Raw genomic sequence first — 26,325 nt, 5'->3', positions numbered from 1 at the left:
CCTGGAGGCCGCGGCGTCAATGCGTAATTGCGCAATCACGTCTGTGTGGCTGCTCGCAGCGCCGGTGGGATGGCGGTGGCCTCCGGCGGATGGCGGCGGTGACGAGCGGGGCGACGTGCGCCCGTCTGGGCGCAGCTCTCACCTACTACTGCCTCTTCGCTCAACATGTGCTCGGTACCGTGTCTCTCCTTTATCTCTCCGGCCTTTCACTGCAAACGTGGAGACGCTCGTTCCAGCTCCTGATGTGATGTGGGTGGCACTGAGCTCTGTGTGGGTGGATCCCCGATCTGGGCGCTGGTTTCAGATACGGACGGTGGATCTGAGGTCTGGGTGATGCATCTGGAGACTGGGAGATGCATCTGGGGTCTAGGTGATGAATCTGGGGTCTGGGTGGTGGATCCGGGGTCTGGGTGATGAATCTGGGGTCTGGGTGGTGGATCTGGGGCGGGGTCTGGGTGATGAATCTGGGGTCTAGGTGATGAATCTGGGGTCTGGGTGGTGGATCTGGGGTCTGGGTGGTGGATCTGGGGCGGGGTCTGGGTGATGAATCTGGGGTCTAGGTGATGAATCTGGGGTCTGGGTGGTGGATCTGGGGCGGGGTCTGGGTGATGAATCTGGGGTCTGGGTGGTGGATCTGATGTCTGGGTGATGGATCTGGAGACTGGGTGATGGATCTGATGTCTGGGTGGTGCATCTGGAGAAGATGATGCATCTGGAGACTGGGTGATGCATCTGCAGACGGTGATGGATCTGATGTCTGGGCAATGGATCTGGGGTGTGGGTGATGGATTTAGAGACTGGTTGATGGATCGAGACTGGATGATGGATCTGATATCTGGGTGATGGATCTGGGGTCTGGGTAGTGGATCTGGAGACGGTGATGAACCTGGGGTCTGAGTGATGGATCTGATGTCTGGGTGATGGATCTGATGTCTGGACAATGGATCTGGGGTCTGGGTGATGGATCTGATGTCTGGGTGATGGATCTGGGGTCTTGGAGATGGATCTGATGTCTGGGTGGTGGATCTGGGGTCTGGGTGATGAATCTGGGGTCTGGGTGGTGGATCTGGGGTCTGGATGATGGATCTGATGTCTGGGTGGTGGATCTGGGGTCTGGGTGGTGGATCTGGGGTCTGGATGATGGATCTGATGTCTGGGTGATGAATCTGGGGTCTGGGTGGTGCATCTGGAGACTGGGTGATGGATCTGGACACTGGGTGATGGATCTGATGTCTGGGTGATGAATCTGGGGTCTGGGTGGTGCATCTGGAGACGATGATGCATCTGGAGACTGGGTGATGCATCTGCAGACGGTGATGGATCTGATGTCTGAGCAATGGATCTGGGGTGTGGGTGATGGATTTAGAGACTGGTTGATGGATCTGGAGACTGGATGATGGATCTGATGTCTGGGTGGTGGATCTGGAGACGGTGATGGATCTGAGGGCATTGATTTAGATCATTGTCATTAGATGACTTGAAGTCGACTAAAGCATTGCCTCATGAGGGTTATAGGCAGTGAGAGGAGGGAAGGGTGTGAGGAGAGGGCTGCTCTAGAACTCACGGAGAAGTTGGTGGAGAAAGGCATATTTCAAAAAGATTAATGGTGTTCACTGTGGGTGGAGCAGACTGTGGTGCTGTAATGTTAGGTGACATCTTTCACGTGAAGAGTGAAAAGCAATCTAATCTGATAAAACTGCAAGTTCATGTGCACAGAGGCAGTGAAAAAACCTGCAGCAACATCACAGGCACAGAGCATCAGATCAGCAGTATTCACGAGAAAAGCATGAATTATGCAATTATACACAATCTCTTAAAAATCGGTGTCAAAGATCCTTTGGCTGTCCTGAACTGAAAGACATAATCCTCAGAATCCAGGAGCCAGTATTTGTCCTTTGCCTCCCTGATGCAGTACGGTAGCTTTGTGGTCAGAACTACGCTTTATAGTCCAGGCGACCCGGGTTCCAATTCCCACCACTGCCTGTAAAGAGTTTGTACATTGCCCCTGTGACTGTGTTTGTACATTGCCCCTGTGACTGTGTTTGTACATTGCCCCTCTGGGTGCTCTAGTTTCCTCCCAGAGTCCAAAAACATACCGGTTGGTGAATTGAATTGACTTTATTACTTACATCCTTCATATACATGAGGAGTAAAAATTTTTTACTCCATCTAAATGTGCAATTTATAGTAATTTATAATAAATATTATGTACAACAGGATAATCAATATAACACAGAAATAGCTGCATCAGCATGAGTTGTTGGTCCTGGCTTTTATGCTGCAGTACCGCTTCCTGGATGGTAGTAGATGGAACAGTTTGTGGTTGGGGTGACTTGCATCCCCAATGATCCTACAGGCACTTTTTACACACGAGTCTCTGTAAATGTCCTGAATAGTAGGAAATTCACATCTACAGATGTGCTGGGCTGTCCGCACCACTCTGCCGAGTCCTACGATTGAGGGAAGTACCATTCCCATACCAAGCGGTGATGCAGTCAGTCAGGATGCTCTCAATTGTATCTGACTGGTTAATTGGTCATTGTAAATTGTCCAGTGATTAGGCTAGGGTTAAATTGGAGATTACTGGCATGGAAGGGCCTATTCTGTGCTGTAAATAAAAAAATTAAAATAAATGAAAATAAAAATGACCACATCAGTTAATTACTGTTGTGCAAGGTTGTACTGTTCAATGTATATCCAATGCAACATGAAGGCAGTTTCTTACGTGTAAAGTCCTTTAGAATGTCCTGAAAACAGCTTAATGACGTAAACCCTTCTTTCTATTGTTTGAATTCCATAACCGGATTTTCAACAATACATATGTAGGTGTAAAAGTTTTTGCATTTTAACATCAGTGATATTTTATATATGTACTTACTGTATTTACAGTTTTTATTGTCATGCATTGCATTGTACTGCTGCCACTTAACAACAGATTTCACAACACTTACTGATGATGCTGAATGTTTAAGAACAAAACACATCACGAAATTCTGTTCTAGATTCAAGATTGTTTAATGTCATTTCCTGTACACAAGTGTAAAAGAGAATGACATAATTGCCACTCCATATCGGATGCAGCACAAAAAACACAAGATAAAGAACTCAAAACAATATATAAATATAAATGCACAGGATAATTTGTATTGCCATAAAGTGACACTAGGTACAGCAGGTGACTGTGACAGGAAATGATAAAGTAGTGGTGGTTAAGTGTGAGGGTGTGAGTTTAGTGGCTGGAGGTGTTGATCAGCCTCCACCTTCTGAAAGAGGGACTCAGACTGAAATGTCTTCTGTTTATTCATTTCCATAGATGCTGTCTGACCTGCTGAGTTCCTTCAGCACTTTGTGTGTGTTGCTCTGGATTTCCAGTATCTGCAGACTTTCTCATGTCTATGTTTTTGAGTCTGGTGATCATATATAAAATTGACTCTGGAAAAAGTTATTTTTTAATATAAAACTTAACTATATTTATTAAAATGATAACTATGTGTTTTAGAATCATTTTCTTTTATAGTAATTGAATGGTTAGCCAAATTTATTGTCGTATGTACTAGATACATAAGGTAGATCATCAAAGGTAGATAGTATTGTAGATTCACCAATTATGGAAAACATATATTGAACATGCAAAATGTATGTTTAATTGTTCAAGAAAAATCACAACTTGAACCAAAATTACAAAGTCTATTGTTATTTAGATCAGAGGCATTTAGGACAGCAATGAAGTTCCTCTGTCTCTGGTGGTGTTGAAGGCTTCCTTAGCTTCTAACGGCTTTCACTACTGTCAGTCATGCAAGTCCCAGATGGAAACTCAGGAATACTATCATACTCAGATGTAGAAGAATTCTTTATTGGTGTTTCAGTAACAGTTTTTTTTGCCAGTTAGAGTTGTTAACCCGAAGCTGAACTCCTGAACCTGGTGGACCGGTGGACCACTGTTAGTCTGGCCTCTACCCTTTGACCTATTTGGCATGGGTGACCCTACCAACAACCAAAGCATAAAGTCCTGACTCCAGCCAACACAGCTCTCTAGGTCATTAGGCACACAAGCCTCCAAACCCAATGACAAGGTTGTGGGCCTCCTGGAGAAAAGTCAGCTGTAGTCCAGAGATTTCAAGGCATTTCTTTTTGAGCTAGTGAGCTATACCAGGTTGGTTCAAGAACCGAATGTTTGAAGGGAAGTAGCTGTTCTTGAACCAGGTGGTATTGTCAACCTGAAATTATTAACCTGCGCAGTTGAGGAAAAGCACCAGAGACACGAGTCTGGCCCATTTTGGTAACTTACTCTCGCATCCACTTCAGTTTCCTGACCTTCGCGTGGCAGATTTCTGCTCTTAACAGCCAGTCTAAGGCAGGACGTGGTTTCAGTTAGATGCTGGAACCAGACCTTAATCAAATTAAAGATGTATTGCTCCAGAGCTTCCAACCCCAAACCCCACGCAGGGACTCTAACCCCACTTTCAAACCAGGGGACTTGAACCCCAAACTCTATGCAGGGACTGTAACCCCACTTTCAAACCAGGGGACTCGAACCCCAAACTCTATGCAGGGACTCTAACCCCACTTTCAAACCAGGGGACTCGAACCCCAAACTGTATGCAGGGACTCTAACCCCACTTTCAAACCAGGGGACTCGAACCCCAAACTGTATGCAGGGACTCTAACCCCACTTTCAAACCAGGGGACTTGAACCCCAAACTCTATGCAGGGACTGTAACCCCACTTTCAAACCAGGGGACTCGAACCCCAAACTCTATGCAGGGACTCTAACCCCACTTTCAAACCAGGGGACTCGAACCCCAAACTCTATGCCTCATTTACTTGTTATCCATGTCTCCCAACTGAGGTTCTCCGTTTTGTCCGTGGAGGCCATAGGATGGTCAGCCGGAGCCGAAGGGGTGAGAACGGGGAGTCAGAGAGGGAGAGAGAGACCGAGAAAAATCTCTCGGAGGGCCCTTCCGTCTCAACCCGCTCGTACCTGCCCGCCGATCTCTTACGCCGGATCCTCGAACTGCCAACCGTTTGGCTCGCCAAATTGTTCAATTGAAATTATTAACCTGCTCAGTTGAGGTAAAAACACCAGAGACACGAAATTACCTCTGAAGCGGTTTTTATTCAGAGTGGAGTTCGCAGCCACACACACTTCGGGCATAAGGTAGCCAACTCCCCATTTGTGGGTTCACAGAGATCATACTTATCCCCAAAAATGGAGCACTACATTCGCAAATATGGTTACCGATTCAAATTCATCGATTGATTGGCTATCGCATAGTTAAGCGCGCGAAATACTCGGAATGAGCATAGACGCAAGCGAAGTACTTGGAATAAGTATAGACACAAGCAAAACACTCGAAATAGGTATGCCATGTCCGTCTGGTACTCCATTTTAATTAACTGTTCTCTGTCTTCCTACACTTCCTCAATTACATACTCTGCCCTCAGTCCTGTACGCATACTTCGCTACACTTACCCCCCTCCCCCATTCCCCCTTCTGCACATACCCCTTAGTATGGGATCTCAGGCTTCTATACCTCCTACTCAGTGATAGCTGCAAAGAAGATGACATGGCCCAGATGTTTGGGATTTTTGCTAGGTGTAATCTAGAGGTTGTGCATCATAGATGTTTTTCCCTGATGGGGAGGGCTGTGCCCATAATATACTGTGTTGAGTCCACTCTTCCTGCAGCTGCTTGCATTCCTATGCTTTCAAATGGTCAGACCAAACCATGATTGGACCTGTCAAGATGTTTTCAACAGTACATCTGTAGGATGTTCAGTGACAAGCCGAACCGCTTTAACCTCCTAAGAAAGTAAAGGTGCTAGCCACCTTCCTAGTGGTTGTACATTGGCTGCTTGGTAAAATTATTTTCTGACTTGTTATTTGCAGGTGGTCTGCCGGCTCCGCAAAATGTGAGCTTGACTTCCAAGAACTTCAGCCTTTTTTTGACCTGGGCACCTGAAGAACACACACCTGAAACCTTCTATATAGTGGAGATAAAGTAATTGCATACTTTGATTGCTTTTAAAATTTGTTTCAACAATAAATTGTTATGTAACCAAGGGATTCTATCGCTTAACAATATTGTCCTTCATTAAGAGAAGTTGACTGTGAAGCTGAGCTTGTTTGGTGGGGGTGGTGTTAAGGGCTAACAGCAGACTGTGATGAGATTAATCCCTGCCACGTCTCCATTATCTGCAAATCTCAACTCATGAAAATATGGAACAGTTTTCACTTTCCTGGTTCAATGCCATTCAAAGGTCCATTTAAGGGTTTTCCCAACCTGGGGTCCACGGACCCCTCGATCAGTGGTAGGGATCCCTGGCGTGTAAAACATTGGGAACTCCAGGTCCGTTCTGTTGTACTTCCATTCATTGACTGAAATTATCAGTATAGAATGGCTGCAACAAAAGACATTGCAGCAGTCAGCCAAGGCTTCTTTGACAGTGCTTCACAAATCCTAATTTCCTCTATCTCAAGACACAAGTCTTGCAATCTTTACAAGTTCAGCTCTGAGTCACACACCATCCCAATTTGAGATCGCTAAGCCAACAGCAGGTGTAGTACCGGCCTGTAGCTGCCTTCTCAAAGGCAAACATGCTTCTGTGTCACCAGTGCCCTCATTCCTTTTATGTTTATCAAGCTCCTTGTGTCGATTATAATCTTTCTACCCTCTCATTTTCTGCTCTTGGTTCTCCTTATATTCAGGGATCCTCTTGGAAAGAGTGACATTGTATGATTGAATTCGCATACAAATGGAGGATGAAATAGATCTAAAACTAGTGTATTATGCCTGATCAAGGGAGACTACAATGGGATGAGGGAGGAGTTGGCTAATGTGGATTGGGAGCACAGGCTATTTGGTAGGACAATTGAGTACAGTGGAATACTTTCAAGGAGATTTTTCACTGCTCAACGAAAGTATATTCCAGTCAAAAGTAAGGACAGTAAGTGTGGGGAGAGCCAGCCTTGGATAACTAAGGAAATAAAAGATAGTATCAAATTAAAAGCTCGTATACAAAGTCGTAAAGAGTGGTGGGAGACTGGAGGATTGGGAAAACTTTAAAAAGCAACAAAGAACAACTAAACAAGAAATAAGGAAAGGGAAGATAGAGTATGAAAGTAAATTAGCACAAAATATAAAAACAGATAGCAAAAGTTTTTATGGAAGACGAGAAAGGGAAATTGATATTGGGTGATATGGAAATAGCTGAGGCATTGAACGACTATTTTGTGTTGGTCTTCACAGTGAAGGACACGTCTAATATGCCAAAGAAGGATGTTATGGATGAAATGGGAGGTGAGGACCTTGATAAAATCACTGTCACTAAAGAGATAGTGATGAGCAAACTAGATGGCCTGAAGGTAGATAAGTCCCCTGGTCCTAATGGGATGCATCCCAGGGTGCTGAGGGAATTGGCAGAGGTTATGGTAGACTCATTGGTAGTCATTTATCAAAACTCTCTAGACTGGGCAGGTCCCGGCGGATTGGAAGACAGCAAATGTCACGCCACTTTTTAAAAAAGGATAGAGGCAAAAGACGGGCAACTATAGGCTTAATATAGCTTAACATCTGTAGTCGGGAAATGCTTGAAACTGTCATTAAGGAAGAAATAGTGAAACATTTAGAAAGGAGTAATTCCATTAGACAGACGCAACATGGATTCCGAAAGGGCAGGTCCTGTTTGACAAACTTACTGGAGTTCTTTGAGGACATAATGAATACAGTGGATAGAGGGGAACAGGTGAATGTCGTATACTTGCATTTCCAGAAGGTGTTCGATAAGGTGCCGCACAAGAGACTTGTAAATAAGATACAGATGCATGGAATTGGAGGAAGTGGATTGGTTAACCAAAAGAAGTCAGAGAGCTGATATAAATGGGTGTTTCTCCAGTTGGCAGTCAGTGGTGAGTGGGGTGCTGCAGGGGTTGGTGGTGGGCCCACAGCTCTTTACCATTTACATTAATGATTTGGAAGGTGGGGACTGTGTGTAGTGTAGCAAAATTTGCTGATGACACTAAACTGAGCGGAAAAGCAAATTGTACAGAGGATGTGGAGAGTCTGCAGAGGGATATAGATAGGTTAAGTGAGTGGGCCAAGGTCTGGCAGATGGAATACAACATCGGTAAATGTGACATCATCCACTTTGGAAGGAATAATAGAAGACCAAATTATTTAAATGGTGAAAGATTGCAGCATGCTGTTGTGCAGAGGGACTTGGGAGTGCTAGTTCATGATTTGCAGAAAGTTGGCTTGCAGGTACAACAGGTTATTAAGAAGGCAAACGGAATGTTGGCCTTCATTGCTAGAGGGATTGAATTCAAGAGCAGGGAGGTCATGCTGAAACTATACAGGGTACTTGTGAGACTGCACCTGGAATACTGTGTACAGTTCTGGTCTCCATACTGGCTTTGGAGGCAGTGCAGAGGAGGTTCACCAGGTTGATTCCAGGAATGAAGGGGTTAACCTATGAGGAGAGATTGAGTTACCTGGGACTATACTCCCTGGAATTCAGAAGAATGAGAGGGGATCTTATAGAAACATACAAAATTTTGGAAGGGGTAGATAAGATAGAAGTAGGAAAGTTGTTTCCATTGGTAGCTGAGACTAGAACTAGGGGACATAGCCTCAAGATTCAGGGGAGAAGATTTAGGATGAAGATGAGGAGAAACTGTTTTTTCCAGAGAGTGGTGAATCTGTGGAATTCTCTGCCCAGGGAAGCAGTTGAGGCTTCTTCACTAAATATATTTAAGATACAGTTAGATAGGTTTTTACATAGTAGAGGAATTATGGTGTTATGAGGAAAAGGCAGGTAGATGGAGATGAGTTTACAGACAGGTCGGACGTGATCTTATTGAATGGTGGGGCAGGCTCAATGCGACGGATGGCCTACTCCTGCTCCTATTTCTTATGTTCCTTGGCATCCATCATGCTGCTCACAGTTTGGTTAAGTTGTATAATTGCCTGCCTTGCCTGTAGGTTTCTACCATTGTGACTTTCTTAACCATCAAATATATACTTTTCTGTTAACTAAATTTATCATCAAAAATACAAACTGACGTAACGTTCTTCACCTTAACAGAATATGTAATTATTAAATCTAAATCTAATGATCAAATCTGCTGGGGTCGTCTATTGTGTCCGGTGCTCCCGATGCGGCCTCTTCTACATTGGTGAGACCCATCTTAAGCTGGGTGACCACTTTGTTCGAGTACCTCTGCTCCATCCACCACAAGTGGGACTTCCCGGTGGCCAAACATTATAATTCCGATTTCCATTCCAATGTGTCAGTCCATGGCCCTCCCTTGTGCCAAGATGAGGCCATCCCCAGGGTGGAGGAGTAACTCCTTATATTCCATCTACATAGCCCCCAACCGGATAGCATGAATATTGATTTCTTCTTCCAGTAAACAAACTCCCCACCCCCATTCCCCACTCTAACTTCTAACTCCTCTCACCCCCAGGTCTCCTCCTTCCCTTTCTCCTATGATTCTCTCTCCTCTCCAGCACTTGACTTTTCCCACTCACCTGGCTTCACCTATTACCTTCTAGCTAACCTCTATCCCTCCCCCCATCTTTTTATTCTGGCATCTTACCCCTTCTCAGCCCTGAAGAAGGGTCCCGCCCCAAAACGTCAACTGTTTATTCATTTCTATTGATGCTGCCTACTGCTGAGTCCCTCCAGCATTTTGTGTGTGTTATTCTGAATTTCCAGCATCTGCAGAGCTTACAAAACCTACAGTTAATAAAGAAATAACAGTTCATTAAAGGTTGTAAGAAAGTCCTTTTTATTTATCCCATTCCCCAACAGTTAAAAACCTAGTTGTAGGAGCCATGTATCTATTTTCTATCTGTATTGTATTTTGTGTTACACGTTTATTACGGATAACTTGTCACATGGGTTGGGGTGTAGAAGCAAATGAGTGTCATCCTTTGTCTAATTTAGTTTAATCTCAGTAGAGCAAGGGAGTGGGCCACAGGGTGATACTTTTTGTTGACTGCTTATGCTGATGGATTGCTATTCTATAATTAGACCACTTATTTCATTATGTGGCTAGTTTTAGTTTCAGTAGCTCTTTATTGCTACAAGGTTGCTTGTCTTTGCTGGTTTCTTAGAATTGAATGTACTTTCTTCGACTTAGAATTTCATTATTGTGGATAGCGTGCCATACAGAGTCACCACTGCCCCCCACACCAACTCGTGCTTAGTCTCCGGGTCAGTTTTGGTTTGTTTTCAGGAAACCGTTACACTGGTAAAAGAACATAACAGGCCTTTGTTCCTGGAAGTTAGGATAGACACGGTGATGGTCCAGCTACATTGAGAGTTCATGAGGAAAAGAATTGGGATCAATACTGAACAATGTCACTCTGTAATTTTTTCAAGATATTAAGCCAAGTTTCCTTAATCTGTTTGTGTAAGCTAATTATTTATTTGTATAATTTTGGATCAAGTTATTGTGTCTAAATTCCTTGTGTGTGTAGAAGATTAAAGTATCTTAAATATTTAATTTCTATTTAACATCAAATCTAGAATAATCTACAAATAAGAAATCTTAAAAATCATTTAAACTCCATGAAAAATATTTAGATTAAATATTATCTTTAAATTTGTAGAGCATTGTAAACAAATAGTAATTTGTATTTAAAATTACAATCTCTGTATAATTCCAGGTCTTATGATGTCTGGCAACCTTTTGCCAATTGCACCAATCCACTTGGAGAAGGCTGTGATGTTACATGTACTATTAGAAGCTGCTATCAACATTATCAAGCCAAAGTTGGAAGCAATGTGCCTGGGCATCCCATTTCCTGGAGCTTCTCCAGATATTTTTATCCATTTAATGAGTGTATGTAGTTTTATTCACATTTTATCAGTTTTCTCTAATTTAACAATGCTTATCTGGTGACAACACATTAAACCTTTAATGTGCTAAGATTTCAAGCGTGGATCTAAACATTTGGGAGTTATGGGTGTTGCTGAAAAGTCTAACATTTCTTGAGTAGCCAGAACTCATGAGTTCAGTGGTTGGTTAGGCCATTTCAAATGGTAGTTTAGCAACAGGCACATTATTGAAGGTACAGAGCCACAAGAAATTCCTTGGTCACCGTGTTTACTTTTACTATTACCGATGCTGTTTTTCTGTTCCATTGATTTAACTTTTGTTTATTGAGATACAACACGGAATAGACTCTTCCAGCCCTTAGAGTGACCCACAATTTAACCTTAGCCAATTTACAATAACCAGTTAACCTACCAACCGGTACGATTTGCACTGTGGGAGGAAACCAGAGCACCCGGAGGAAATCCACGTGGTCATGGGGAGAACATACAAACTCCTTACGGACAGTGACAGGGTTTCAACCCAGGCCACCGGTACTTTAAAGTGTTGTGCTAACCACTACACTACTGCTGTCCTGGTAATTCTGAATTGGTTCCAGATCAAAAGCGCAAGCATCTTGATGCTGATCCAGCTCAGAGAGTGGTGAGTGCGTGGGGCGCCCTGCCAGGGGTAGTGGTAGAGGCAGATATATTCAGGGCATTTAAGAGACTCTTAAATAGGCATGTGGATGATAGAAGAATGCAGGTCTGTGTAGGAGGGAAGGGTTGATTAACCTTGGAGTAGGTTAGAAGGTTGATATAACATTTTGGGCTGAAGGACCTGTACTGTGCTATAGCTTAATCAGTGAGTCATATTCCAGCTAATGTATCTTGAGGCAGAATTAGAATTCAGGATTATTATTGTGAAGAGACAGATTCCTCTGGGTGTTGGAGTTTGGGGGGGAGGGGATTGACGGCAAAGAAACAGTGGTGGTTGCCAGCACAATATATCCAGGATAGAAATTCATTGGGATTTTTCTTCTAAATTGGAATAGCCATTACCATTCCTTTATAGAATTGTCTATTCCAGATGTATACTTGTGATTTTCGGTCGACAGAGAGGGGGCCACTTTTATAAAGTTAGCTGTTCCATATGTGATTTTCTGATAGAGAGAGGGGGCTACAGACTCTGGAAACGGGAGAACTGAGTTATTGAGCCAAGCTTTACATTATTTCGTACATAATTTCCAATAAAAAAGAGGAATTTCTACACTACTTTTCATGACCTCAGAATGTTCCAAAGCACTGAACAGCCAAAATAAAGTACTGCTGAGTGTCTGGTGCAGTGTGGCCCACCCACTGACCCACCCCTGCACACCACCAGTTCCTGTCAGGGAGGAGGTACGTAGCATCCGTGCCAGGACCACCAGTCTCAAAAACAGTTCCTTTCCCCAAGCTGCAAGACTGATCAACACCTCCACCCACTGACCCACCCTTCCATACCCCAACCACCACTACTTTATCATTGCCTATCAGAGTCACCTGATGTACAGACACTTCTGTGTCCGGCATCACTTTATGGACATGCACTCAATCTATATTTATAAGCTATTTTGTGTGTTTATATTTATTATGCTTTTATTTATTATTCTTTATTTTACTGCGTTTTTTTTGTGCTAAATTGGATCTGGAATAACAATTATCTTGTTCTCCTTTACACTTGTGTACCAGAAATTACATTAAATAATCTTGAATCTTGAAGAAATTTTTATTTATCTTATCCCTAAGAGCTAAGAACGTAGTTGTAGGAGCCACGTATCTATTCTATGTCTGTATTGTATTTGTGTTGCGTGTTTATTATGGGTAATTGGTTACTTGGGTTGGGGCGTAGAAGGGAATTAGTATAGGTACACGTTAACCCTTTGTCTCAGTTTAATCTAGATAGAGCCATGGAGTGGGTCACAGGCTGATATTTTCTTGCTGATCACTAACACTACCGCTAGGCTGCTGTTCTGTTGTTATTAGACCGCTTATTTCGTTCTAATCTTAGTTTTAGTGTCATTAGATTTTATACTGCTACATGATTGTTCGTCTTTGCTGATTTCTTACTAAAGGATTGAACATACTCTTTTGAACTTTGGACATTCGTTATTGTGGATAGTGCATCATCCCCGTGCTTAATCTCTGAGCAATTTTGGTTTGTTTTCAGGTAACCTCTGCTAGTAAAAGAACATGTTTGATCTTTGTTCCTGGATGTTAGGATAGACACAGTGATTGTTCAGCTGTATAAAAGAATCTTAAAATATAGTAGTCATATTTGCAAAGCATACTCATGAACAATAATTAGATAGTAACTGTATAGTGATGTCATAAGGCATTGATAATAAATAAAGCTACTGCTGTTAAGAGTTAGTTAGGACACCAGAGAGATTCTGATATATTTACAACAAGTGTTAATGGTGGAACATTGTTTTCTGAATTAAAAATCTCTTTTTAATGCACAACATCCTATCAGCTGCCCTTTCTTGCCATAATTCCTTATTTGTCGAGAGGCCCAGAGTTCCTGTTTAATGTCTGCAAGTGGGAGGAGGCTTTGGGGTTCTGATGTTTTCTGTCATTTATTCTTTAGGGTTTCTTTCTCTGTTTTGTGGTTGTCTGTGAAGAGTCAGGATTTCAGGTTATATGTGGTATACATTATTTGATATTAAGACCAAAAGAAATAGAAGCAGAATTAGGCCATTTGCCCCATTGAGTGTGCTCTGCCATTTCATCATGGCTAATCCATTTTTCCTCTCAGCCCCAGTCTCCTGCTATCTCTCCATATCCCTTCAAGCCCTGACTAATCATATTAAATTGAGCCATTGGCTTTCCAAATTTGTTTCGAAGAGTGAGGCGAATGATTACCGTCAGTGACATGATTTATTGACTAGTGATGAGTATTCTCAATAATTCCAATCACTTATTTTTCTATTTTGAGGCAGAAAGTAAATGGAAAATGAACTTTTATTTTGAAGTTGGATGTTAGATGCCCTGACTATATTTAGAAATTTCTGGTCAATCCACTTAGAAGATAAATGGGTGGGGAGTGTGTAGAATGCCTTTATTCTGTGGACTGCCCTCCACTAATACCACCAAGAAAGTACATGTGATTACTTCAGATGAATGTGATGTTCTCCTAAGGGACTATTCGCTTAATGGAGAATGCCTGTGTGTGACTTTGTTTAAAGTGGGGAGACTGATGCACGAGCAGCCACCACATGGCCCTTGATAGATCAGGGTCAGGGTCCAGTGGCAAGGAATGCAAAATGACTAGAGACCCAGACAGTATTGCCTTCTCTGCTTAATCTCGTTTATTCAGTTTATTACATCTAAAGGGCTCAATTTAATTTAATAGTCTTGTCTTAGTTGAAAAACCTGGAATTGTGATATTCTTGTTAACTGCCACGTATTAAAAATATATAACCATATAACATATAACCATATAACCATATAACCATATAACCATATAACCATATAACCATATAACCATATAACCATATATAACCATATAACCATATAACCATATAACGGAAACAGGCCACCTCGGCCCTCCTAGTCCATGCTAAACTCTTAATCTCACCTAGTCCCACCTACTCGCACTCAGCCCATAACCCTCCACTCCTTTCCTGTCCATATACCTATCCAATTTTACCTTAAATGACACAACTGAACTGGCCTCTACTACTTCTACAGGAAGCTCATTCCACACAGCTATCACTCTCTGAGTAAAGAAATACCCCTTCGTGTTTCCCTTAAACTTCTGCCCCCTAACTCTCAAATCATGTCCTCTCGTTTGAATCTCCCCTACTCTCAATGGAAACAGCCTATTCACGTCAACTCTATCCCTCTCAAAATTTTAAATACCTCGATCAAATCCCCCCTCAACCTTCTACGCTCCAATGAATAGAGACCTAACTTGTTTAACCTTTCTCTGTAACTTAAGTGCTGAAACCCAGGTAACATCCTAGTAAATCATCTCTGCACTCTCTCTAATTTATTGATATCTTTCCTATAATTCGGTGACCAGAACTGTACACAATATTCCAAATTTGGCCTTACCAATGCCTTGTACAATTTTAACATTACATCCCAACTTCTGTACTCAATGCTTTGATTTATAAAGGCCAGCGTTCCAAAAGCCTTCTTCACCACCCTATCTACATGAGACTCCACCTTCAGGGAACTATGCACTGTTATTCCTAGATCTCTCTGTTCCTCTGCATTCCTCAATGCCCTACCATTTACCCTGTATGTTCTATTTGGATTATTCCTGCCAAAATGTAGAACCTCACACTTCTCAGCATTAAACTCCATCTGCCAACGTTCAGCCCATTCTTCTAACCGGCATAAATCTCCCTGCAAGCTTTGAAAACCCACCTCATTATCCACAACTCCTCCTACCTTAGTATCATCTGCATACTTACTAATCCAATTTACCACCCCATCATCCAGATCATTTATGTATATTACAAACAACATTGGGCCCAAAACAGATCCCTGAGGCACCCCGCTAGTCACCGGCCTCCATCCCGATAAACAATTATCCACCACTACTCTCTGGCATCTCCCATCTAGCCACTGTTGAATCCATTTTATTACTCCAGCATTAATACCTAACGACTGAACCTTCTTAACTAACCTTCCATGTGGAACTTTGTCAAAGGCTTTGCTGAAGTCCATATAGACTACATCCACTGCCTTACCCTCGTCAACATTCCTCGTAACTTCTTCAAAAAATTCAATAAGGTTTGTCAAACATGACCCACGCACAAATCCATGCTTTCTACTCCTAATCAGATCCTGTCTATCCAGATAATTATTAATACCATCTCTAAGAATACTTTCCATTAATTTACCCACCATTATATATTATTGATATTCTGAGTATCTAATATATCATTGATATTATATATCAATAATAATCAATAATTTCTGTTTCTCTTGAAGTGGAACTCGGTGCACCTCAACTGAAAATAGTTGTGAAAGAAGAATCTGTACTGGTGCATCTTCAAATTAAGTTGGCTGCATGCAAAGAAGAGGTGTTGAAAGCGTGTCTGATTGATAACTTGAGCTATGAGGTGGAATACTGGAATACAGATGAAGCTGTCAGAGTATGTATTCAAAGAGTTGTACTGCACAGAAGCATTCGGTCCCATTCATATGTGCTAATCCCAGTTGCCTGCATTCCTTTCCTAGCTAAGTGCCACAATCGTATCTGCTTCCATGTTGTCTTCTGGCAGCTTTACTTCTGCTGTCAGATTTCTGAACAGGCAATGAACCAAGCCATGAACACACACAGAATGCTGGAGGAACTCAGCAGGTCAGGCGGCATCTATGGAAATGAATAAACTGTTGGCGTTTTGGGCCGAGACCCTTCAGCAGTCCTGCTGATGGGACTCGGCCTGAGATGTTGACTACTTTTTTCTTTTTTTCCATAGACGCTGTCTGGCCTGCTGCGGAGTTCCTACCGCATTTTGTGTGTTTGTTGGATTTCCAGCATCTGCAGAATCTCTCTTATTTGTGATTTGTTCACTATTTTTGCTCTACTTATTTAACTTAACTACTTTAATATATATTTCAGAATCAGATTTAATATCACTGGTATTTGTCATGAAGTTTGTTGTCTTTGCAGTAGCAGTACAATACAGTACATAATAGTTAAAGAAGTAGTGAGGTAGTGTTCATGGGTTTAATGTCCATTCAGAAATTGGATGGCAGAGGGAAAGAAGCTGTTCCTGTATTGTTGTGCCTCAGGCTTCTGTACCTCCTTCCTGGTGGAAGCAATGAGAACAAGGCGTGAATTGGGTAATGGAAGTCGTTAATGATGGATGCTGCCCTTTTGAGGCATCGCTCCTTGACGATGTCCTGGATACTTCAGAGGCTAGTACCCATGATTGAGCTGACTGGTCTTTAATTCTCTGCAGCTTACTTTGATGCTATGCAGTATTCCACCCCCCCCCCCCCCCCCACCAAATGAGACAGTGATGAGCCCAATAAGAATGCTCTCCGTGGTATATCGGTAGAAAGTTACAAGTGTCTCCAGTGACATTTGAATTCTCCTCAAACCCCTAATGAAATATCACCGCTGTTGTGCCTTCTTTGTAGCTGCATTGTTCTGTTGGGTCCAGGATAGATCCTCAGAGATATGAGCACCAGGAACTTGGAATTGCTCATCATTTCCACTTCTGATCCCTCCATGAGGATTGGTTTGTGTTCCCTCGTCTCATCCTTTCTGAAGTCCACAATCAGTTCTTTGGTCTTACTGACCAAATTTATAGTATTTTTATGTGTCGCACTGAAATGCTACCACAAAACAACAAATTTCACCATATATGTCGTTGATATTTCTTCACCTAATCCTAGAAAAGCCTAATTCTCTGAACAGAGAACATGGAGCAGTGCAACACTGGAACAGGCTCTTCAGCCCATTGTCTTACCACTGACTATGATGCTAATCTAACAATCCCTTCTTACTGTGCATGACTTGTGCCCCTCCACTTACTGCTGGTTCTGTCTGTTGAAATGCCTTTTAAGCGTTGCTATTTTGTATCTGTTACCATTCCTGCTGGCTTTCCAAGCATTTCGTGTTTAAAAAAAAGAACCAAAATTGCCTTGCGCATCTGCTTTAAACTTTCCCTTTCTTGCCTTCAGAACCTCTGCTGACAAATATTTGGTGTTTCCACCCTGGAGAAAGATTCTGAGTATCTAATGTATCTGTGCTTCCCATCATTTTATGCATTTCTGTCAGGTTCCCCTTGCCCGAGAAATTGACCCAGGTTTGTTTGACTTTTCCCTGTAGCTAATATGTTCCAATATCCCATTCTCCCTCCATATCCCAGTCCTCCCCGTACCCAAGCTTCCCCACTGTACCCCAGTGACCCCACCCTGTATGACAGCATCCTTCCGCCCCACCCCATACCCCAGCCCCCCTCCATACTCCAAGGCCTGTCCAGGTCCTGCCATTTAATTTTTAGAATTGTATCGTTTACATTAAACTGGATCCAGAAGAGCTGACAGTTACTTTCCCAAGCAGAATGGTTTATCAACACCTCCACCCACTAACCCCCCCCCCTGCCACCAGTACTTTATAATTTCCTGGCAGTGCACTCCTGTGCCTAGCATCACTTTAAGGACATACAATCTATGTATATACTGTAAGCTATCTTAAGTATTTATATTTGTTGTGTTTCTTTTTTTATGCTGTATCAGATCCTGAGTAACAATTATTTTGTTCTTCTTTGCACTTGAATCTTTAAACAATCTTGAATCTTCATGCCATCCTGTTTTTTTGTTGCAATTTAAAACATGCTTACAGTATATAAAAAAAACTTCATTACAGATTTGGTTGCTTTGATGTGTAGTTTACTGATTTTATTCAAAATTTTGAGAATTATTTATATTTTTACGCAGCTTACCTGATGATTGATTTGATCTGTAGCCACCAAGCGCTGTTAATTGATACTTCTACAAGGCAGTTTTTATATTTTTGTCCTCTATTTCTTCCCCAAAGAATGGTTAGAATGTGGCATTTGATGCTGGGATGTGCAGCATGAATACATTTATGGGATCGTGGGGCAACTGAGGGAGGAAAAAAGGGACAGATGGATATGTCACTGTGATTAGGTGAGGAACACTTTGTAGGGAGTGTAATTAGTTCTGCAAGTACAGTACCTATTTTATGTAAAGTCCCGCAGGGTTTATTGACCTACACTGACATATTATTACTATTGATCACTTTGACTTTTTTTTTCTCTGCTTTGATGCATATTTTTCCTGGAGGAACAAGTGGAGCTTTGGCCTCTGTTAGGGTGTATTCTGGAGTTAGGGTTTATAGCAAATATTAATTTCACCAGCAACCAATCTTCAGTTTTTTAACTGGAGCTCTGGACTGGAGTTGATTGCAAACCAGATGATGCTGATTAACATTCATTTTGTATGTCTGGAATGTGGTTGCAAAGAAGAAGATGCATGAAAACTATATGTATTTCAAAGGAAGCATTGTAGATACCTTGTACTATAGAATTGTCCTGCTGTTACCTTTGATCTTTAGCATATAAAATTTCATGTAATACTGGGTCAGGGGGGCCTCTTCCTCCAAGAGTGTCTCAATATGATGCCTGGTGCTATAGTCACTTCAGTATCCACTAGCTTCAGTGTCTCTCCGGTCGGTGGCTTTGTTCACATTACAACAGCCAACAAAACCTGCAAATGCACTTCTGAATATGACATTTGGAAATCCACAAGGTAGTTCAGTTCATTTCCTGATAATCAGACAAGCCAGTCAGTTAGAGGACCAAGCTTGTTACCTGAAGAAAATCAATAGGCATCGAGCTTTCTTTGTCAAAGTCATAATCTGTCACTTGTGAGAATTTATTACTGAGTCTTTAACTTAATGATGACCTGGTTAACATTAATATCATGTGCCTTGAATCCAAATTTTATTGAGTTTGAAATCTGCTATATTTGTATTCACATTTTTGTTGTGTTGAGTCGTTCTGCGATCTTGACAATCCATTTGCAAACGTTTCATCATCATACAAGGAGTCGTCATTGGTGCACTGTTAATTTGTGGTGTGTTCTCCGAATGCTTGGCCTTTATATACTTATCAATCAGCTGACTGGTCATCATTACAGAAACTCAGTTGGGATCTAGGGAGGGGATCTCGTCGTTGATCAGTTGCGTGGCAAACTCTGTGGGTTGTGGTCTGGAATTTTGCCTGTATTGGCTGATAAATAGGATCGAGGTCTATGGGTCTGTTTACAGAATTGTTCGCAGAAAACTGTGCTTCTAGGAATTTTCTTGCATGCCGTATATTTGCTTGTGCCACGACTTTCACTGATGCCCCTTCACGTTTTATTTTTGAACAGCTGTCAGTTAAACAAAGCTCAACTGAGAATGTAATAGAAATTGAAAAAGATCAATTGCAAGGCAGCAACAATTGTGTGTCTGCACGGTCTGTATACAAGAACATGATGAAAACAAGCAATTTCTCTGAGCCTGTCTGTTTTGAACTGAAAGCCAAAGGTAAGTTTGCATAATTTGTGTATAGATTTTTTTTATGGTAATGTGACATCTCATGTTCTCTATATTTTAATTTTTACAAATTTCAGCCAATGGGAAGAATGTGTTCCCACATCTGTGTTACTATCTGTGTGTTTGAAGATAATTAAAAAAAGGTGGAAAATCAGACTATAAGATATCGGAGCTGATTAGGCCATTCAGCCCATTATGTCTTCATTTGATCATGGCTGTGTTATTTTTTTTTATCTCTCTCAACCCCATTCTCCAGCTTTCTCCCCATAACCTTTGATGTGCTTACTAATCAAGAACCTGTCAACCTCTGATTTAAATATGCCTTCTGTTTTGGCCTCTAGAACCGTCTGTGGCAATGAATTCCACAGGTTTGCCACCCTCTGGCTAAAATATTCTCCTCATCTCTGTTCTAAATGGACAATCTTGTATTCAGAAGCTGTGCCCACTGGTTCGAAACTCTCACACTGTTGGCAAAATCTTCTCCATGTCAACTGTAGCTGCCCCCTTCCCCTCATTCTTCTGAACTCCAGTGAGTACAAGTCCAGAGCCATCAAGCTCTCCTCGTACGTAACGTCTTCATTCAGAGCAGGGTGAACCGATGGAACTTACCCATCACTGGCCTGTGGATACCAAGCTGCTGCATATATTTGAGAGAGAGAAAGAGAAAGAAGATTTCCTGAAATAAAAAGATATAAAGGTGTTTGGGTGGCGAGTGGACCTTGATGTTGAGATAGAGGATCAGCCGTTATCGCTTTGGTGAAGAATCAGTATATTGTATGGCTCTCTCCCTGCTTTGACCTTGTTCCTACAGAATTTACACTGGAGCGGTATGGTAGCATAGTAGTTAGCAGAACTCTTTACCATGCCAGCATTAGGGGTTCGATTCCTGCCACTGCCCATGAGGAACTTGTATATTCTCAGTATGACCACGTGGGTCATGTACTCCATTCTCCACATGACCGTGTGGGGTTCCTCCAACTGCTCCAGTTTCCTCCCGCATTCCAGAGACGTAGGGGTTGGGGTTAATTAGCCGTGGGCATGAAGTGTGGTAACTCTTGCCCCCAGCACATCCCTGGTCTGTGTTGGCTGTTGATGTGAACGACGCATTTCACTGGGTATTTCAGTGTGACAAGTAAAGCTAATCTTTAAATCCGCCGATATCCACCTTGTCCATTTGAGTGTACTCTCCCAGGGCTGTATAATCTTAAAACAGGAAATGTAGTTTAACTCTGAAAATCTGTCTGTTGTACATTTTTGGAGAAGTTTGTTGCCTCAATTGATCGAGCCAGTGGCTATATTTGTTGATGATTGCACGATATACAAACGTGATCCAAAAATAATCAAGTGGCCCATAGCCTGGCTACTGCAGCAATATACCAGGTTAACCTGTATGTTTTTGCTATCATAGAGTCTTAGAAAAGTACAGCACAGAAACAGGCCCTTCAGCCCATCTAGTCTATGCCAAGCCATTTAACCTGCCTACTCCCATCAACTTGCACTGGGACTATAGCTCTCTGTACCTCTACCATCCATGTACCTATCCAAACTTTTCTTAAATGTTGAAATCAAGCTTGCATGCACCACCTGCGCTGAAGCTCGTTCCACACCAACGACCCTCTGAGTGAAGAAGTTTCCCCTCATCTTCCCTTTAAACATTTTGCTTTTCAGTTTAATCCATGACCTCTAGTTGTAGTCCCACCAAACCTCAGTGGTAAAAACATCTACAAATTTTCTCTTCTCAGTGGAAAAAGCCTGGTTGCATTTACTCTCTCTATATCCCTCATAATTTGCATGCCTCTGAGTCTTCTACGTTTTAAGGAGTAAAGTCTTTATCTATTCAACCTTTCCTTATTATTCTGGTCTTCCAGACCTGGCAACATCCTTATAAATGTTCTCTGTACACTTTCAACTCTATGTATACCTTTCCTGCAGGTAGGTGACCAAAACAGCAACTGCACACAATAGTCGAAATTAAGCCTCAGTACACAACTTGAACATAACACCCGAAGCTTGCAGGTGATAGGTGAAATGAGGTGAAGAGGGGATATGTCGGTGGGGGCGGGGGTGATGAAGTGAGAAGCCGTTGTTTGACCGTGGCATGTGCACAGAAACGTGAAGTCCTAAAATTGCTGTCTGCTCTAAGAGATGGTTTACAAGCAGCTGCGGCAGTACTGATCATGGAACCCAGGACAGGCGGCGTATTTCATTATTTCACGTGCTGAAGCATCTGGGAAAACCATGTAGATGTATTAGGAATGGCAGTTACAGGGTGAAGTTTGCAGATGGCACGGCAATGGTTGGCCTCATCAATGATGACAAGAAGGAGTATAGAGAGGCTGGTGTGAGAGGAACAACCTGAGTCTGAATGTGCTGAAGGAAATCATTGTAGACTTCAGAAGGTGCAGCTGAACCACCTCCCCCTTGTGAATACGTGGCTCCTCCGCAGAGAGAGTTAAGTGCACCAAGTTTCTAAGAAAATTACAGATGACTTCACCTAGTCCCTTAATATTACCTCACTTATCAGGAATGCTCAAACACATGGCCGTTAATATTATTAAGGATCCCCCCCATCCTTCCAGCATCCTCTTTGACTTTCTACCGTCAGGCAGGAGACTCCGATGCATAAAGACAAGAACGGTCGGGATGAGAAACAGTTTCTTCCCTCAGGCCATCAGGCTTCTGAACTCCCTGCTGCATTGCATTCAAAGTGTCGCTGGTCAATCAGTTCCATCTCTTACAATATTTAACTTATGCACTTTAGTTTTTTACTTATGTGTGATTCATCTGTAGATTTTATTCTTACTTTCATAATACTGTCATAATTACTTTCATAAATACAGTGTTGTGTGTACTACTATGCTTTACATCTTGGTTCTGAGGAACATTGTCACATTTCTATTTACGTTATATGGTTAAATACATTATATAGGTGTATTTAGTTAAATGACTCTAAACTTGACTTGAGTCTGTCAGGCATGTGGTGAGATTTCATTAATTTGTTGTGTTCTTGTTCTTTGTGTTTGTTCTTCATTTCTAATAGTTTGAACATTAAAGCATTAAATTTTACTTTTGAGTTTATTTGAATGTTACTGATGCCAAATATTCAGAAACATTCATTGCCTTTGACTACAAACACAAAACGCTGGAGGAACTCACAGGTCATGCAGCGTCTTTGGAGGGGAATAGACCACCAGTATTTCAGGCTGAGACCCTTCAGCAGGACTGGTAAAGGAAGGCGGAAGAAGCCAGATTAAGAAGGTGGGGGAGGAGAAGGGGTACAGGCTGGCAGGTGATAGCTGGGTGGATGGGGGGTGGGGATGGTGAGAAGCTGGGAGGGGATAGGTGGAAGGGGTAAAGGACTGAAGAAGGAATCTGATAGGAGAGGAGAGTGGGCCATGGGAGGACGGGCACCAGAGGAGGTGAGGAGAAGGAAGAGGGTAAGAGGGGAGCCAGAATGGGGAATGGAAAAATAGAGAAGGAGGAGATTACTGGACGTTAGAGAAATCGCTATTCAAACCACCAGGTTGGAAGCCACCAGACAGAATATGAGGTGATGCTCCTCCAACCTGAGAGTGGACACATCATGAGTAGAGGAGGCCATGGACTGACATGTCAGAATAGAAAGTAGAATTAAAATAGGAAACACCCATCTTTTATGACATGAGGAAGTGCTCAATGAAGCCATCCCCTAATCTTCTGGACATCAGGTCTCACTGATGTAGAGGAGGCTGCACCAGGGCACTGTCAATGTTTCTTTTTTAGCTGATTCTATTTTCTGTCCTGCTCCGGCTGTAAAAATAAAGTGAAACATTACACATATTTTAACAGTACTGTTTCTATTCAGGATTACAGGCTGAAGTGATTCTCACCACTGTCGCCCCTCTGTTGGGATTTTTGCTGGCAATCTCAATTTTGATCATTATAACTACGGTCAAAGTGAAACAAATTATCTCTGTTCCGTCAAAGCTGAAGCCACCAGAAGCCTTGGTTTGTAAAAATAATTACTGTTCTTGGTCTCTTTCATTTGATACAGTTAAATCATTTCTTAATAAAGAACATAATATATTTGAGGAGCAGCAGGTCTTTTGGCTGACCTGTAATTTGCAATACCAGTATTGAGCAACAAACAAAATGCTGGAGGAACTCAGCAGGTCAGGCAGCATCTTCGGAAACCAGTGAGCAGTCGACACTTTTTTCTGGTCCTGAGGAAGGGCCTCGGCCTGAAACATCGACTGTTTTCTCTTTTCTGCAGATGCTGCCTAACCTGCTGAGTTCTTCCAGCATTTTGTTTGTATCTGTTTAATTCATTAACTGCAAGTTCCCGGAAAAACTTATTTACTAATGGTAGATGGTAAATCAAGACCCAATAAAATTATGTGGTGCTTGTCCATCTTATCCAATGATGATAGGAAACCTGTGCGGGAGAGTTTTTAAAGTGGAAAAGCTGTTGCACCGGCTCATTTCCACTCTCTCGACCTCAGGAGTCCGGGTCCAGTGGTACGAACAAGCGTCACAAACTGGGGTCTTCCTTGACCATGACATATGTGCCTTATCATGAGCGTTACAGTACCACCTTCCTAGCCCTTGGATCTCACCGTAGATCTCATCTGCCCAGTTTGCTGGAGCTGACTTTGCATGCTAGGACTGGCATCTCCCTATCTCACCGGTTTGGCCCGCCTGTTAAAGCGGAGTACCGGGGTGTGGCTGCTGTCACGCGCAAACAGCTACTTGGAGCCACAGGTGAGAGCCGAGTGTCTGGTGGGGACCAAATTGACTGAGCTTTCCCAGAACAGATACAACAAGCGCCTACACTAGAAGTACTACCCCTCCCTGGACACCTTATACACCCCAATGTATATTAAATTCATAGGAGATATCTTTAGTTTATACACGTGAGACATACATTATTACTAATTTAGTTTTCTTTTATTAGGATTTCACAAGGACCATCGCTTTTACCCAGGAGGAAGGTTACCATTCAGTTGAATGCAGTTTGCCAAGTGTTATTGACTGTAACAAAAGTGAAGAAATTATTGAAGAAAAAACTGCCTTTGAAAGAACTGTAAAGCAGGAAGAAACTGAAACCAGTGTTTTGAATGATGTAGACTGCTCAAGTGAGAGCGATGAGGAAATTGAATGTTCTGACTATACTGAGAATCGCTGGATTCCTGAGGGAATGGTCTTTGACAACGACGAACCCATGGACGATGACTTCCATCAGACAGCTAATACAGAACCATATCAAAAAGCAAGTGACTCTTTTATGTCTAGTCACGTTGCCATGGGCATCCAGTCTCAAGTCTCTGACTGCTGTAATCATGATACATTTCAAACTGATGAGGATTGGCCTTCCAGTGTTACTTCAGAGGTGCTCAACGGCCGAAACTTCCGTGACAGTATTGGTCTGCTTCAACACTGTAATGAAGACAGCAATAGTGATATCCCCTTATCATCTGTACAGCTGCTCATATAAAATGGAGAGTATGATGTTACCATCAGTACATAATCATGATATGAACTTCATTTCTAGTCCTACTCACCTTCGTAGAGTGTAGGGAAATGGGTTCCTTCAGAGATTCAAAGTACATTTACAGTAGTATACAACCCTGAGATTTGTCTTCCCCACAGACAGCCACGAAACAAAGAAAAACCACGGAAAACATTCAAAGAAAAACTTGAAACAGCTCTCCTTCTCATGCACAAAAAAAAATCAGACAAACGGCAACCAAAAAACCCGAGTAAAAAACACAGATTGTAGAAAATACAAAAGTGTTCCTATTGTACTTTGTAAACTTGTAAATATATGAAAATAAGCAAGGTGGCAGGAGGTTGGAACCAAGCTCGGTTTGGATACATTTCATTGTAAGTATTTAGTTGTTTTACGACTCATGTATTTCAAGGGTGAGTAGGGAGTGCAAGGCGTTGCATCAGTCAAAACATTGATTGGTGGAAGAGGCTCAGGATTTATATTTCTGGAATCCTGTGGAGTTTTTTATTCAATGCATTGTTACAACATAACATTCAGTATTTCATGAATACCGGCGACAGTTCACACTGGAGCCTAAATCAGTATTTTCGATTCTTGTGAATAATCTATGCATACATGTGTTACCCTATTTTTTAACTTTTAAAAATTAAAGTGCATTTCTAGAAAATCTAGTCTTTAAGGCATTACTAATGTATGTTGATTATCCTGATTGGTTATTCAGAGTCAATATTGCTATTTATTCTTCCAAAGCAGGAGTTCCCAACCTTTTTTATGCCATGGACCAATGTCATTAAGCAAGGGGTCCATGGACCCCAGGTTAGGAACCCCTACTCTACATGTTTAGGATAGGGGTTCCCAACCTGAGTTTCCAAGGACCCCTCAGTTGATGGTTTGGGTCAGTGGAATAAAAACGGTTGGTAACCCCTGCTGTAGAGTAACATTTT

General features: G+C 42.1%; 1 protein-coding gene across 2 annotated transcripts; it reads left to right on the top strand.

Annotated features, from left to right (window-relative positions):
* Nucleotides 1-26,235, top strand: LOC132380407 (interferon lambda receptor 1-like). 2 transcript variants are annotated; one of them, XM_059949165.1, is made up of 7 exons: nt 1-174; nt 5,890-6,001; nt 10,673-10,848; nt 15,807-15,970; nt 19,728-19,884; nt 23,738-23,880; nt 24,827-26,235. In XM_059949165.1, the coding sequence occupies exons 1-7, from the start codon at nt 90-92 to the stop codon at nt 25,364-25,366; spliced, it is 1,377 nt and encodes a 458-aa protein (XP_059805148.1). In that variant the 5' UTR covers nt 1-89; the 3' UTR covers nt 25,367-26,235. The 2 variants fall into 2 exon arrangements, with proteins under 2 accessions (XP_059805148.1, XP_059805149.1); XM_059949166.1 differs by lacking the exon at nt 1-174 and adding an exon at nt 249-370.
* The last annotated feature ends 90 nt before the right edge of the window (nt 26,236-26,325 follow it).

The sequence above is a fragment of the Hypanus sabinus genome, chromosome 24, assembly GCF_030144855.1.
Source record: "Hypanus sabinus isolate sHypSab1 chromosome 24, sHypSab1.hap1, whole genome shotgun sequence".
NCBI lineage: Eukaryota > Metazoa > Chordata > Chondrichthyes > Myliobatiformes > Dasyatidae > Hypanus > Hypanus sabinus.
Note: the sequence above shows the minus strand (reverse complement) of the source record. Positions and strands in the feature narration are given on the sequence as shown.

Excerpts from the sequence above, each read along its gene's own strand:
- LOC132380407 (XM_059949165.1), top strand. The coding sequence starts at position 90 with ATGGCGGCGGTGACGAGCGGGGCGACGTGCGCCCGTCTGGGCGCAGCT. Across the intron at positions 15,971-19,727 it reads ATACAGATGAAGCTGTCAGA|CTGTCAGTTAAACAAAGCTC; the intron begins GTATGTATTCAA and ends ATTTTTGAACAG. Across the intron at positions 23,881-24,826 it reads TGAAGCCACCAGAAGCCTTG|GATTTCACAAGGACCATCGC; the intron begins GTTTGTAAAAAT and ends TTCTTTTATTAG.